Raw genomic sequence first — 15,286 nt, 5'->3', positions numbered from 1 at the left:
GGAAATTTAGCAAACAGGGGATAAAAGGAAAAAGTGGGTAAAGAAGCCATGCATAAATATAAATACTAATTATAATGTTTTCAGTTATAATTCAGTATCAACAGGGGAACTGTTTATGGTAGTAAGAGTCAAACCAGACACGTCAAAATGCAGACATTCTTACCTTTTCACCATTCTTTCCTGGTTCACCAGGGTAACCAGGATCACCAGGCAAACCCTTTAAGAAGGGGGATAGGGTGAATCACTAAACATAGCAAAATGGAAAGATGTTAAATAATCATGTTCTCCACAGAAGTAATGAAAATACCAATTACATCAGCCCATCAATAGAATAGAAGGCACAATACATACAACTATTGCTATCTGAATTTCTACAAAGATGCCAAGAAAACACATTGGAAATAAGAAAGTATCTTCAATGAATAGTATTGGAAATCCTGGCTATCAACATTTGAAAGAGTGAAACTCGATTCCTATCTCTCACATTGTACAAAACCCAACTCCACATGGACCAATGGCACCAAAGAAGACATAACACCCCCCAAAAAATGCTTCACCATAGAGGTATGGGCAAGGACTTTCTGAATAGGAGTTCAGTGGAACTGAAAATAAAACCAATAACTGATGTGGTAGTTTGAATGAGAAAGTGCCCCCTGCCATAGGCTTTACCATTTGAACACTTGTTGCCTAGTTTGTGGAGGTCTAGGATATGCGGCCTTACTGGAGGAAGTACGGTACTAGGGGCAGGCTCTGAGGATGCAAACCCTTGTCCCATTCCTAGTTTGTTCTCTCTGCTTCCCACTTGCAGTTCGGGAAACGAGCTCTCAGTTTGCTGCTCCAACTGTCATTCCCGCTGCTTCTCTGCCATGAGAGACCGTCAACCCCTGGAACTTAAGTCCAAACAAACCCTTCCTTCCTTCCTTCCTTCCTTCCTTCCTTCCTTCCTTCCTTCCTTCCTTCCTTCCGGAAGTTGCCTAGGCCATGGTCTTTTGGCACAGCAGTAGAAAAGTAACTAAGACAATCGACGCATGAGATCTTATGAACTTAAAAAGCAAAGAAACTCATTGAACTGAAGGAGCAGTGCACAAAATGGAATAAAATCTTTGCCTGCTATACATTGTCTGACTGAGGACTGGTGTCAAGAATACACAAAGAACTCATAATACCAAATAAGAAGAAAACAAGCAACCCAGTTTAAAAATGGGCTGCAGAGTAAGAGAAAATTCTCAAAAGAAAAAAAAATGACAGGAGCTGGAGAGAATGGCTCAGTGGTGAAGAGCGCTTTCTGAGCTTGGAGAGGACCTGTTGTTAGTTCCCAGCACCCACATGGTGACTCATGATCATCTAGAACTCCTGAACTCCTCAGACATGAGACATGCACATGACACAACACATATATGCAAGCAAAACACATATAAATAAACAAACAAATCTAAAACAAAAAAGAAAACAAAGCATATGAATGGCAATTAACAATGTATTGGTCAACACCCTTAGTGATTAGGGGAATTTAGATTAAAATGACTTTAACACTCAATCTCTTCCCAGTTGAAATGACTGTCATCAGGAACATCAGGAACAACAAATGCTTATGTAGATGTTGGGAAAGGAGGATACATTGTTGCTGCTAATGTAAACTAGCATAGCTACTTTGGAATTCAGTCTGGGGATTTCTCCAAACACTAAAAAACTAGTATACTATTTTATATATATGCAGCTATATCACACCAAGCCATATGAGACTGTATATCTTATATATCTTACTACAGACATACTTGCACACCCATGTTCATTGCTGTTATACTCAGAGTACTTAGAAACTAGAGGCAGCCTAGAGTCCCAAGAACTGGATGAATATAAAGAAAACTGGAATTATAAAATTTGTGGGGAAATGTATGGAAATGAAAAAAGTATTCTAAGTGAGAAAATCCAGTCTCCCAAATACAAATGCCACATGGTCTCTCATATGAGAATCAATTCTTTATTAAGGTATGTCTCATGTACAGTACCTGTGCAAACCAGGAAACAAGGAAAGAAATGGGGGTGCAGAGAGGTTGCCGTAAAGGATGGGGGGATGATAATAGACCAAAAGTAAAGAGAGGGGGATACTGTGTGCAAAGGTTTAGTCAGGGATAGAGGGGCGAGACTGGAGAAATAAGGATGTGGGGGTGGGAGGCTTGACAAGGATAAAGGGAATATCAAGAAACCATTTGGAAAGGAAGATGTTTCCATTTGTGTGGTAGCAGCTTGACTTGTGGTGGGATCTAACCAGTTGCCCTCTGAATGGATTCGAGACTCACTCAACACGAGGCAGGTCGAAGAGGGGAACGCAATGTCTGGTATAAGCCTAGCAAACAACCTAAGTCTGAAGAGGAAGTAGGCCCATGCAGTGAATGTCTTCTGATGGTTAACTTCCAGACCTACCAGATAATGCCTTCTAAATACCTCTGCTCACATCCACAGATACAGTGATCCCCAGCCTTAATCCTAACAATGAACAACCTCTCCTAACAATGAACAGTGGTAAATGCAAACACGCAGAGCTGCCAGTGATACCGAATATAAGTGACAGTTGTGGGCCCAGCCACAAACAAGTGACTTATACCACCCCCTCGAAGACTCAGTGGACATTGTGGGTGAGGAGGCAGAAAGTAGTAAGAAGCCAAAGATAGGGTGAAGGGCTACTAAATGCCATCAGCAGCACTTGATTCTACTACTGTAATCTTTAACTGACCTCAGCTGAATCTGCCTGTACTGCGACCACACAAGACCAGTCCAGACAGAGCAATCAGTCAGAAACAGGAGGGGAGACTCATGATGCCCCATCCTCTGCCACTCAACTACTGACTTTTAATAGATTTTGCAGGGGGAATCAGTCTTTAGTTATGTTCCCTCCTCTGCTGAGCCCTCCAACAGAGAGCCCCAAACTCAGTCTTACCAAGGGCCTGGATTCATCTTTCTGGGCCACAAAACAAAATGAATGGACATGAATACATGTAAGAGATTTGTGTGGAGGAAGGGAGGTGGGAGGCGAGTGAGGCGAGGGTGGTCAGTATTCAAGATATACATATATGAAATGGTAAATAATAATAATAACAGTATGTGGTGTGACCAGCCAGTCTCTGCTCCTGTCTCCATGCCTTCCTTGCATGCTGCATGTCTTCCCCACCGTGGTGGACTGTATCCTTATGTAGAAGCTTTTATTATGTCGTTACAGCAACTGGGAAGGAATCTAAGATGATAAAGCATGCCTAATCACATCTGCCTTAAAACTAGAGATATTTCAAGTTTATATTCAAAGTGGTGATGATAATTTCCATTTCTTTAAGCTATTTCCAAACTCCACACTGTGTGCCCCTACCTTTTTACCACTACCTACAAATAGCATAAACATCACCAAAGATTTGTTGTTGTTGTTGTTGTTAAAGGAAAGGGCCATAGTTACTCACTGGGATTCCCGGTTGGCCAGTCTCTCCATCTTTGCCTGGTTTACCCTGTACGATACAAAGAAATGGTGGAGCAAGAACAAAAATTTGTTATTTAAGAAGTAGAAAGTTAAGGACTACAGCAATCATTAATACTACCTTTTTTTTTTAATTTTCAAGACAGGGAGTTTCTGTAGCTTTGAAGTCTGTCCTGGAACTAGCTCTCTTGTAGACCAGGCTGGCCTCGAACTCACAGAGATCACCTGCCTCTGTTTCCTGAGTGCTGGGATCAAAGGCGTGCGCCACCATGGGCCCAGCACATTAGTACTACCTCGAACTATATAAATAGACTTTATAGTGACAGTTATTATAATAAGTTACACATGTAGTGATATTTTTCAGACAGTGAAATTAGGACTTAGAAAGAAACCTACCCACCTGAGTGTTGTAGAAATTAACTATGCAAAGATGTGTTATATTTGTTTATGCTGCAGAATATTACATTAACTATGCAAATGTGTGTTCCATTTGTTTCTGCTGCATTTGTTTAATGATGTGAGGATGTGTGTTTAATTATGTAAAGCTGTGTTGCATTTTGTTTACCTTGCCTGCCTAAGGCACCTGATTGATCTAATAAAAGGCTGACCAGCCAATACCTGGGCAAGAGAGGGATAGGCAGGGCTGTTAGGCAGAGAAAATAAATAGGAGAGAGAGAAGAAGAAGAGAATGACGGAGGAAGAAAGGGACATGCCTGGAGCCAGAAGCCAGGCAGCCACTGGCCAGACATGAGAAGCAGTCTAAGTAAGATGTACAGAAGGAAGGAAAGGCATGGTAAAAGACCCCCGAGGCAAACACAGCGAAAGAGAAACAGATTTAGTTATAAGAGCCAGCAGAAAACAAGCCTAAGCTAAGGCTGAACATTCATAACTAATAATAAGTTTCCATGTCGGGATTTGGGAGCTGGTTAGTGGCCCAAAAGGGAAAGCCTGGTACATATAGCATACTTAGAATTTTTATAAACACTACTAATGATCATAGCACTTACTCTTTTGCCTGGCTCTCCTGGCTCACCCTTTTCACCTTTCACACCACCTGGAGGACCCTGCACACAAACAGTAGTTTCATGAGATAGTGCATATCAGTACCAGTTCATATTAAATGATTCTAAAGCATCTTAGGATACTTACTGGAGGACCAGGTATTCCTGGAGGTCCAGGAGGTCCTCTATCACCAGGAACTCCCTATTCAGGTATAGGGAAAAGCAAAGCACATTAATACTAGAATATGTGTTCTCACTCTACTAGAATTCGGTGGAGTTCTAACTACTGAACATGTTTAATAATGTGAATTTTAGGTTCATCAGATATAAATAGACAGCAGAGTGTTTTAATTCAAAGCTGAAATTGGAACACAATATAAAATTCTTTCCTCACTTCAGTTAATATCTGGTATCAATACCAGCTAAATAACAAGATATGTAATAAGAATTCTTTTCATTCATGTAAAGTATTTTACAATAAGCAAGAGAATATAAAACTAGAAGATTTGCCAGCTGCATAACAATGTATCTTTTCATAGATAATTAATTGGTTTAATTTGTATTGATAGTAGATTTTAAATACATTTTTCTTTTATTTTCAATGTTCTTATCAGCATTGAAGTGAATTAAAATGCATATATCTTGTTTGTTTAAAGGTAGGTCAGTGTGCACTAAAAGAACACTTTGTCTTCTTTCATGGCATCAGAGAATGAAAGTATTATAATGACAATGTACCTTAGCACTTCCTGAGCTTAGCCATGAATATAAAGCAAGGAGCAAAAATAGAAACATCCCAAATGGTTGTCAGCAGATGAATAGGTAAGTAAAGCATTTACGATATCCACACAATGGAATATAATTTAGCCATAATAAGGATAAACTACTGCTTCATGCTAAAATTAATTGAAATAAAAACATTAAGTCGTATAAAAACAGCCAGCAATGAAGGCCACGTATTGTATGATTCTGTTTATATGAAACACCAACAATAGACAAATCTACAGAGCAAAGAGATAGAAAATGGAGAGTTAGGGGAGAATGTGAAATGAAAATTAATAGGCCTGCGTTTTTACACAGAGTAGATGAGAATTTTCTAAAAGTGCACTGTGGAAACAGTTTGCCTACCTTGTGAATAGTAACTAGTGGATTATAGATTTTAAGGATTAATTGTTTGGCATAAAAATGATAGCCTAATAAAGTTAATTTTTAAAAATTTAATTATTTGAAGTCCTTGTTATTAAAAGAACATCCACATTTAAGAGTACATTTCTACATATAGTTTGTTTTAACAGAAAGCAAGGTTTTTTTAAAATTTTATAGAATTTTTAAAAATTTGATTAAAGGAGATATAAGTGACAAAAATTGTACATATTAATAATGCAGGATGGAGGTGCAGAAGGTAGAAGGGGGGACATGGAAGGAGAGGAGGGAGGGGACTGCATGCAGGATGTAAAACAAATGAAAAAATTAATTAATAAAAAGAATGCAAAATGTGATATCTGAACATTCCAATGCACCCTGATATGATTACCACACCACAAACAAGATGATAACATAGTTATACCAAAATATCAACTTCCCCTCCCGGGGGACTCACCTGATCTCCTTTCTGAAATTCTACATCAATTGGTCTTTTCTGTTCACCGATCTGTCCAGGTGGACCCGGTGGGCCCTGAAGACCTTGTTCACCCTATTTAAACAGCAAAACATACAGTGATATTTAGTGTCTACTACAAGTAATAATATAGACAAGCTACGTCCACTGGAAGAAACAGGGCAAAGAAAAAAAGACAGTACAAATGAGTATGAACGAAGAAACATGAAGGATGAATAACCGACTCTTTTTCTTTACTCACTTTTTCACCTTTGGGTCCCTGGAAATTTAAGCCCATATTCCCCTGAAGAGAGAAGTTTCAGTTTAATTTCTCATTAATATTAAGAAAAACTAATCTACACAAAATAAATGATGTAACAAGAAAGAACATTACCTTTGGTCCTGGTGGGCCTGGTGGACCAGGAGGGCCCTTCGAAGACAAGGAAAAGAGGAAAAACATTATATTAAGATGTTTCTTTACAATTATTTGGTTTCAAAACGATTTTTAAGACTATAGACATAGCTCAGTGATAAAGCAACCGTGTACTAAAGTGCAGGGCCACAAACAACCTATTTTTTCATTGTATTAATGTCACAGTTGAAATTGATTGAAACAATCTAGACAAATGTAGAAACTTCTGGTGACAGGATGGGAGTTGACAGGGCAGAAAGCTAGGACTGACGTGAGAGAGGGGTAAATAGTACAAGTGCCAAAAACAAATAACTAATTAGCTTGAACAGACACGTTTTTATCAGAATATGGGTAACAAAGCACCTACAACAATGAAGTTGATTTTTAGGAAGCACACATTCTCCCCCCCCCCCTTTTTTTTTCTTTGAGAAAGCATTTCTCTGTCCTGGAACTCGATCTAGAGACCAGGCCAATCTGGAACTCAGAGAGATCTGCCTGTCTCTGTCTCCCAAGTGCTGGGACTAAAGGCATGCGCCATGACACCTGGCCATGTGCTCATTTTTAATCCAGCAACGTTGTATGCAACTGTATTTGTGTTTCTGAAAATGTCTCAGGGCATGATAATTTAGACATTTCTTGGTCACCGTCCATAACTATACAGTAAGACCCAATTACTGAAGACAGCTTACACTTTGGCTGCAGTAAAGAGAGAAACCAATCTCAAACACACCAGGAAACTTTCTCCCTCCTGGCCAGATTTCATAGTGCCAGAAGGTTCTGTGTAGAGTGCTGGGAAAGAAAACACATCAAACATATTGATGTGCAACAGTACCATGGCTGTTATTGGATAACTAACCATTTTCTGACTAGACTTGAGGCTTGTTCTGGGGGAAAGAATGCCATACCTCATACTGTAACCCTGGTCCAAAGGCTGTGGCTGGGGAGGGCTTAGGTCCAATGGTAGAACTTGCTATTGGTATTTAGGTAAATGGTCACGCTGTCTACATGCCTTGTAGATATTTATTTTTATACCCACAGACCCGAGCGGGTCTTTAACCTTGGTTAGAAAAGCTTCTTTTTTTGTATTAGGGAGTAGTCAGTGAGAGACATATATAACTAGTCAAAGTTCAGAGACTAAGAAGCTGAGAACTAACTACTGCACGCAGATTATTTAATGTACTGTAGCTCATTGCTGAAAGGCCATAATGCATTTTCCATTTTCTCTATGTGTTTCACTGAGCATTTTTATGATGGCGTTTATCATGGAGAATGAAAAGGCTACTTGCTAAGTTGGGTTTTGAAAAATCCAGGTTAGGACCAGAAAAGAGAAGATTTCACTAACATTTCTCAACAATTCTCCTCCCACTGGGCTCACACAAACAGGCAGACAGCAGCGAACCCAGAATCTCTGCAGACACATCAACTGAGCTTAGAGTCAGCCCAGAAACCTTAGCAGAAGGTGGGGGTGCATCTTTGAATGACACGCTGATGTTCAAGGTAGACAAGAAGAAAGACCTTGCATTGGGATGCTGAAACACCTAACACCTGGGCAACAATCAATGATTTGCATTTCATCAACATGGAAGTTCTAGATGCGCCTTTGTTTTTAGTTTAGCTATACAAATTGTCATTTGCTGTTGGAAATAATCAAACTGAATGAGACTGAAACGATAAAGAAAATGTCTGAAATAGAAAAAGCGAGCAACTGAGTGCTCAGCCCTAAACTGGACATCTGTATCAAGAGCCCTTCCTAAGGCTCAGGGAACACTGAAGAAGAGAAAGTAGCAGCGCTATCTGGAGGATGAGAAGGGCTGTGAGTATTGCCTTCTAGACATGATTTGACCATTGCGCTCTTGAACTCACAGAAACCAAGCTTACCTACCCAAGACCTTCACAAGTTCATACCAGCAAAAATCTTAGTATAGATAGGGTAGACGACCTCCAGGCTCCACCCCTCATTGAGAGTTGCGAGAGAAGGGGGCAAGCATCCTTTCTGGAGGATGTGGCCACTGATAGAATCCCCATGCTCCAGTGGATGGCTTCACATCCATGAACATATGAGCAGCAAGAACTGTACGTAAGGGGCTCTTTTTTAAATCATGAGGTTGGGAGGGAAATGTTGACAGATATAGAGGGAGAGTTAAAGGAGTGATATGGTGATTAACATGATCATATTTCATGTATGAAATTCTCAAGAATAAAGACAACATTTTCAAAGGAAAAGTTAATTAGGCATTTGTTTGCCTATGTATGACACTTCTAATATAAGCATTCTCTGCATTTATGCATCATATCTTAGTGACGCTAATAAGACTTTGCTTCCTCTGTTACTGAATAAGGGTCTTTTGAAGGAATATACAGAAGTGTGGAGTGACTCGGTTAAGTAGTTTGCAAAGGTTAAAGAAATTCAGGGTTTGATACCAGACTCAGACGACACCAATACTGTGAAGAGGTGCCATGGCTCAGAGTCCCCTGCTTTGCAGGATGTTAATAATTAAATAAAAGTGAAAGGGGGCATATTTAAGCCTTTTCTAAGGAGTTCCAGTAGATTCTTCTGGAATTTAGCATACATTATTTCCGCTACTTAAGTGTAAGAACCGATTGTCACAAACAAAAGTGCAGGTATAATGAAAATTGTCACTTAAATACATGGTGTATGGGACACAAAATGACATGTGAAAAATTACTTTGACAGGAATACAATTTTGTTGGCTTTTTAAAAAGAGGATGGCAGCAAAGATCTAACTCCAATCACGATCAGAATGAAATCTAAGCATTACAAGAGGATTTATTATCTTTATTTTTTTTTCTGTGCAGGGCCTCATAGATGTTAAACAAGCATTCTCCCACATGTCCAGCTCCCATTTCACATGCTTATTTTTATGTGTGTCATTTTTTACCTGTATAAAAATATTGGGGCTTTGCTTTCTTGGGATTCACTCTTCACTACAACAGTCACCATTAAATAACAAAATTGAAGCCATGAATATTAAAATTAAGTTAACTTTCAAGTAATACAATTAGTAATCATATTTGTGCGTCAGAAAGCAAAAGAGGAAAAATATAATTATAGAAACTTACCATTAAGCCTGGTCGTCCTGGAGGACCACTTGGCCCTGATATACCCTTGGGACCAGGTGGACCCTGTTATAAAGGGAGTAAAGAAAATGATGAAAAACAAAATCCCCTAAGTTTAACTGTTTATCTTATAAAAAAAATAAATGTTTCTGACTTAAGTTATTTTCATAATCTATACCCCTGCGATAATATCAGAACTTAAAATTATACAAATAGAAGGGTTAAGTATCTTATATGGTAACTCAATAAAAGAGATTGGATACAGCTTTCAGAAAGACTGTGTTCTATAATAATAGATAAAAACATATGATAAATACATAATGAAAAACTATAAAATAAACTACAAAACAAATGATGAATCTTAACACGTCAAGAGGCACTATAGAAAATTACATGACTATGACATGTAATAAAGGAAACCTAATATAGTTTAGGGAATAAAGCTACTTTAGAATCAATAATTTAATCAGGACACTAGCTATATATTGAGAAAATACAAAAGGATGTGGCTGTCAAGTAAAATCACATTGATACAAAATTATTTGTGATGTTTTAGTTCTTAAACATTCTGTAGGGCTTGGGAGTATTCAAAGATGTTCATTTTGCATTGTATCAGCATATATTCTGCATGTACTGTTATATTTTTATCTTACATATTCATAATAAACTCCATAAGCTATCAAGAGCAAGATTGAACAAACTCAAGAGAGTGTGACTGGTAATGTCAGGTAAAGAATGAAAATAGAAAAACGAAAAAAAAAAAAACCAACATTGTACTTTGGTGATCAAATAGCAAAATCTCCTGGTTTGTATTTTTGGTAAAGGGATTGATTCTCCTAAACTAGAAAGCACTTCCTTGTCTAAATATACTGAAAAGCCTTTGTTGGTTTTCTGTATATTATCTATAAATCAACAATCTTTTTGTAAGATTAGACCTGATATTTACATAAATTGCACTCCTCCAGTCTTCAAAGTATGATCATGCATAAGTGATACTAATACAAATGACGTTTTTTATATCTTGAGAAAGATCAATGAGTTTTATTTGTTGAAAACCACACTTAAAGTGGATTCTACTGCTATCTATAGCATAAGAAAAATCTAGGAAGTTATTTTTGATGCTAAACTCTACTGGCACATACACTAATATCCATGGACCATGGATATAAAGATAAACAAATGCAAATATGGCTTGTTAAAACCTCTCTGTCTCACGCTGTTTTTTATAGAATACATTGATGCCTTGTAAACTTCAGATGCTAATTTGTATAACTATAACAGGGAGTACCGAAGGACTTGCACAATCTTCTGATTTAATCATGCAGCAAGGAAGAAAATCCCTATATGCTTACTTGTATTCCAGGAGGACCTGGATATCCTTGATTACCCTTTGGTCCTGGCAGTGATGTCATGATTATACTACCTGGATCCCCCTAAAAGAAACCAACAATGTGAGTTATAATCGTTATTATACATGAAAATCAGCAAGATCATAAATAGAAACCTGAGGGTTCATTTTAGCATATAAATGCAGTGAAAGATTAAGCACACTGATAATTTCATGAACAAATTTACCTTTGAAAAGTAACTTAAGGAGTAGCCTATACTGAAGTACTGTGAATTTATTACAAGTTTGTGACATGTTTAGATATTCGTTAATTAAAAATATGTATTAGATATAAAATATTTGTGCAAAATTGTGTTAGGTTTTGGGTACTTAGGAATAAAGAAAGTAGAGCCTCTTTTTTCATTTGGCTAACAACATAATGGGGAAAAATAAACCACAGCAAGTATAACAAGATAGTAGTTCTCTCACAGTCTCTAAAGTAAAACCAAATGGCATAGTGATGGATATGTAATATAGAGAGTTAGCTAGGTAATGAAAGAAGAGTAACATGTGAAAGGAATGAGTAGGTCTCAGCCTGCAGGATAAGTGTCATTGCCACAAGTAGCTAAATGCTGTACTGACTCAGTGACAGAGTGCTTATCTAGCATTCATGATGTCTGGTATAAAAAATAATAATTTTATGTTTTCAAATGAGGTAATTTCAGACCAGTGGTACTAGTGATCCAGGTGACTTAAGATAAGGCTGTTGCTACAATAATACCCAGCATGACAAGATAACAGCATTACTGTTATGGAGTATCTGGCTGATCTCTAATTAGTTTTAAGGCTCACTCCACACACAATAGGAAACTCATGCCTGGTAGTGTAAATCTGGCCAAGAGTCCATTGCTGGGAAGCTCATAGGCATCAGTGAGTAGACCCAGTACTATAATTTTATCAAATGGACAGAGTATCACACTGCCCACTAAATTCATCTGTCTCTACCTATTAGATCTCATCCATTCAACCCTTAGATCTCAGGAGAGAAATTTCTTTGTGTGCTGGAGAATGGTTAATGCAGAAACTCACAACTGATCAAAGTACAGAGAATAAACATTAAGGAAATGACGAAATGTGTATCACATTTCTCTTCCTAAGATTTAGGGAACCATGGAAAGAGGTCAGAAAAATTACAAGCATTAGAAGTCAAGGACAAAACAAACAGTATCTTCTGGACATAATGCAATTCACGGTATCTGTGGTTGCCTGCACAAGATTAAGCCAGTCAACATTGCAGCATGGAGGGAGGTGGGTCTCATGAAACCCCTCCCCCATCTGAGAAGTTATTGATAGCAGATGGAAGCTGGAGGAGGGAGAATCAATTATCTTTAAGGGTATGGCTCCTGACAGGGTGATCATGCTTCAGTAGATGGACCTATAGCCATGAGAATATAGACAGCACAAATTGAACTCAATGGACTATGGGAAAAAGGGAGGACATGGAGTATGAGAAGGTGGAGGTGGACCTGGAAGAGTGGGGGCTAAATATAAACAAAACATGTTGAATGTATATATTTTCAAGAATTAATAAAAACACAACTTAAAAGCCATGCAATGTACTGACACAAAATTTATATATATGGGGATTTAATGGATTGGGCAGGGTTATTTGAGGGTTAACAAGGCATGGCTTGCTATAACTACATCATCATTAATAAATACTGCAGACATTATTAATGTCACGAGTCATAGAGGAGAAGGAAGAGTCAGGCCAGTTTCTTGATGACTGCTAGACATAATACAATGAGTTTGTACTGAAGGTTACAGAACTCTCAGGTGCAGAAAAAAACTATGAAACTAGAGTGTTACAGAAGCTAGAGATAAAGAATATACACATTTCTAGAGAGAACCAATGGCTAATCCTATCAAAGTACAATACGACAAAGTCTAAAGGTGGCAGAAAAGAAAGATTTGAGCACAACACATACATTTTCAAGAATGTCAGTATAGAACATTACATAGTATACTAATTAAAGATAGTTTCTCCATGTATACCTGCATAACTTCTATATATACCCATTTGGAGGCAGAGACTATAGACTTTCTACATATTTTATTTAAACTGTTTATCTTATTAGCATGAATGCTTACCTTCATACCTGGGATCCCAGGAGGTCCCTATTATTAAAAAGAAAGAAGGGACTTTTATACAAATTGGGCAGGGGTAAACAAAAGAATACATGCTATACAAAAGGAAAATAATCTGAATAAACTTCTAAGGGGCAATTTCATAATATTTTATATTATAGGATTCTTATAGGTAAGATTTCTATCACCTAGCATAGAATCCATGGCTTAAATCCTTTAAACCACTTCGTTTTTTAAAATACTCTAGTTTGCTACTTTAAATATGTGATTTGTTCCATATGAACAAACTTTGTATTCACACCTTTTCTGTTACATCTTGAGTTCATTTTAATTCTGAATTTTAGAACTTACTGGAGGACCTTGTAAGCCAGGAAACCCAGGACTGCCTGGAAATCCACGCTCTCCCTAGAAGGCATTAAAAACAAAGAGTATAGAGAATGAAGAAAGAGTAAATAACTGTATAAGCAAACAATGACTCTCTTCAAATGCCATTTGAAACATACCAGATTACCAAAAATTCATTAGCATCAACTTCCCAATTATTTCAGAATCAACTATCTGTAGCAATTCAGCCTACCGAGATACTTTTAGCCCTACTCATCTTCCCCAACCGAAACTAAAGGAAAAACTCTACCATAGTCATTTGCTTTCCAAAACTCTATTTTGACACCATCACAGCGAAGATTTCTGATTATTGTCACATTTAATAGTTAATGATTTGCCCCAATTTCCTAACCATGTGTTGTATACCTTCTTATTCCAAAGCTATCACTTCATTTTCTTTTATTGTAAACTAGTTCAAATTATTTTTGTAAAAAGGAAAAGATTGCAAAGAAGAAGGCTATTAATATCACCAAGAAGGCAGAAACAACATTTCTAGCAATTGCAGGCCATTACAGTTTTAGGTACCCATTTTTTCTCATTCACTGGTGTAAAGTACCAATATAGACATTTAGTTTAGAAAGCAGTTAAAATAGAGGGAGAAGAACACCAATGCAAATTCTTTCCAAATACCCATGTATGCTATAGCAATTCTGGGAACAAACCTGTCAGAAGGTTTAAAATGGGAAAATTACTACACCTTTGTGCTTTTGAGTATCAATGGCTTTCTCTGTATCACCTTTTACACATGGAAAAAAATAGGTCCAAAGAGAAAGGAATGAGTGTACATATCAAGTTTAGAAAACATTAAAGAAAAAGAACCCATACATCGTGGATGCAGCATTCATATTTTACATACCTAGTGAGAAATGTAAGAAAATTCTAATCTGAAAGTATGTACAACAAAATTATTTAATTTATATAAAACTTATTACATAAATGATGCCTGCCCTAAAACATAAATTAATTGTTAGATATTGGAAAGAACTATTTTGTGAAAGGGAAAAAAAGATATCTTTAATTATACAATATATACCTGCACATGCGTTTGGCTTTCCTCTTTAAAGCTTTGAGTACTGGTTCTCTTGTTGCATAAGGCATGCTGGCAATACATACGTCCCATCCCCCACACCCACCCACACTTAAAAAACAAAGAAACAAAAACATAGTTGTTCCACCAGAACAGGGACAAGAAAGTAGTTTACTTCCTCATGAAATTGTTTATTGTCATAACTAATACTGACCTTATCATCAAAGACTGCCTGAACTAGAATGAAGAACACAAATAAATCTCTTAACTATTGATATTTGCCTTACAAATAAATCTATAAATTAAAAAATATAAGTGTTAGGGCACACATGGTGCACATTTAGTTCCAGAACTTGGGAGGCAGAGACAGGTGGATTGCTGTAAGTTTGAGGCTAGCCAAGGCTACATAGTGAGATTCTGTGTCAAGAAAAATATGTTACTATTGGCAATCATTAAAGAGACCTGGGAAATACTAAGGTTGAAAATTATTGTGTTGGTTTTGTGTATGTTTTAAAGGTTCTCAGAAAACATGTTCATTGTAATGCAAAAAGTATATACCCTAATGTAAAAATACGGCATATGTCTTCATTAAAAATATATAGGGTAGATGTAGTTTTATAAATATTATGCAGAAAACAGAAAATGCTTTAAAAAATAAATAGTGCATTTATGTAAAAGGAAATGCAAAACAAGAAAAAAGGAGGCCACAATATATCATTTTACAAGAAGAGCAAATTTTCCTCTCTCTATTGCTGTATATTAATGTCAAATTTTTGACTCAAAACAAGAAAAGTGCCATTATCTAACAAATTCTTCTGCAGTTAAGTGAATCATTTTTGCTGATGAAAAACT

General features: G+C 37.1%; 1 protein-coding gene across 1 annotated transcript in view; it reads right to left on the bottom strand.

Annotated features, from left to right (window-relative positions):
* Positions 1 to 15,286, bottom strand: part of Col4a5 (collagen type IV alpha 5 chain) — a 203,090-nt gene that overhangs the window by 110,256 nt on the left and 77,548 nt on the right. The window contains exons 7-17 of the mRNA XM_050123992.1: positions 13,375 to 13,428; positions 13,027 to 13,053; positions 10,901 to 10,981; positions 9,552 to 9,614; positions 6,453 to 6,488; positions 6,321 to 6,362; positions 6,062 to 6,154; positions 4,613 to 4,666; positions 4,471 to 4,527; positions 3,450 to 3,494; positions 164 to 217 (exon numbers count right to left, since the gene is read on the bottom strand). Of these exons, the coding sequence (XP_049979949.1) occupies positions 164 to 217; positions 3,450 to 3,494; positions 4,471 to 4,527; positions 4,613 to 4,666; positions 6,062 to 6,154; positions 6,321 to 6,362; positions 6,453 to 6,488; positions 9,552 to 9,614; positions 10,901 to 10,981; positions 13,027 to 13,053; positions 13,375 to 13,428 (606 nt within the window). The remainder of the gene's footprint in view (positions 1 to 163; positions 218 to 3,449; positions 3,495 to 4,470; positions 4,528 to 4,612; positions 4,667 to 6,061; positions 6,155 to 6,320; positions 6,363 to 6,452; positions 6,489 to 9,551; positions 9,615 to 10,900; positions 10,982 to 13,026; positions 13,054 to 13,374; positions 13,429 to 15,286) is intronic.

The sequence above is a fragment of the Alexandromys fortis genome, unplaced genomic scaffold (genome assembly GCF_014885135.2).
Source record: "Alexandromys fortis isolate MF-2015 unplaced genomic scaffold, M_Fortis_MF-2015_v1.1 scaffold_195, whole genome shotgun sequence".
Lineage (NCBI taxonomy): Eukaryota > Metazoa > Chordata > Mammalia > Rodentia > Cricetidae > Alexandromys > Alexandromys fortis.
This window is presented reverse-complemented; position numbering and strand designations above follow the sequence as displayed.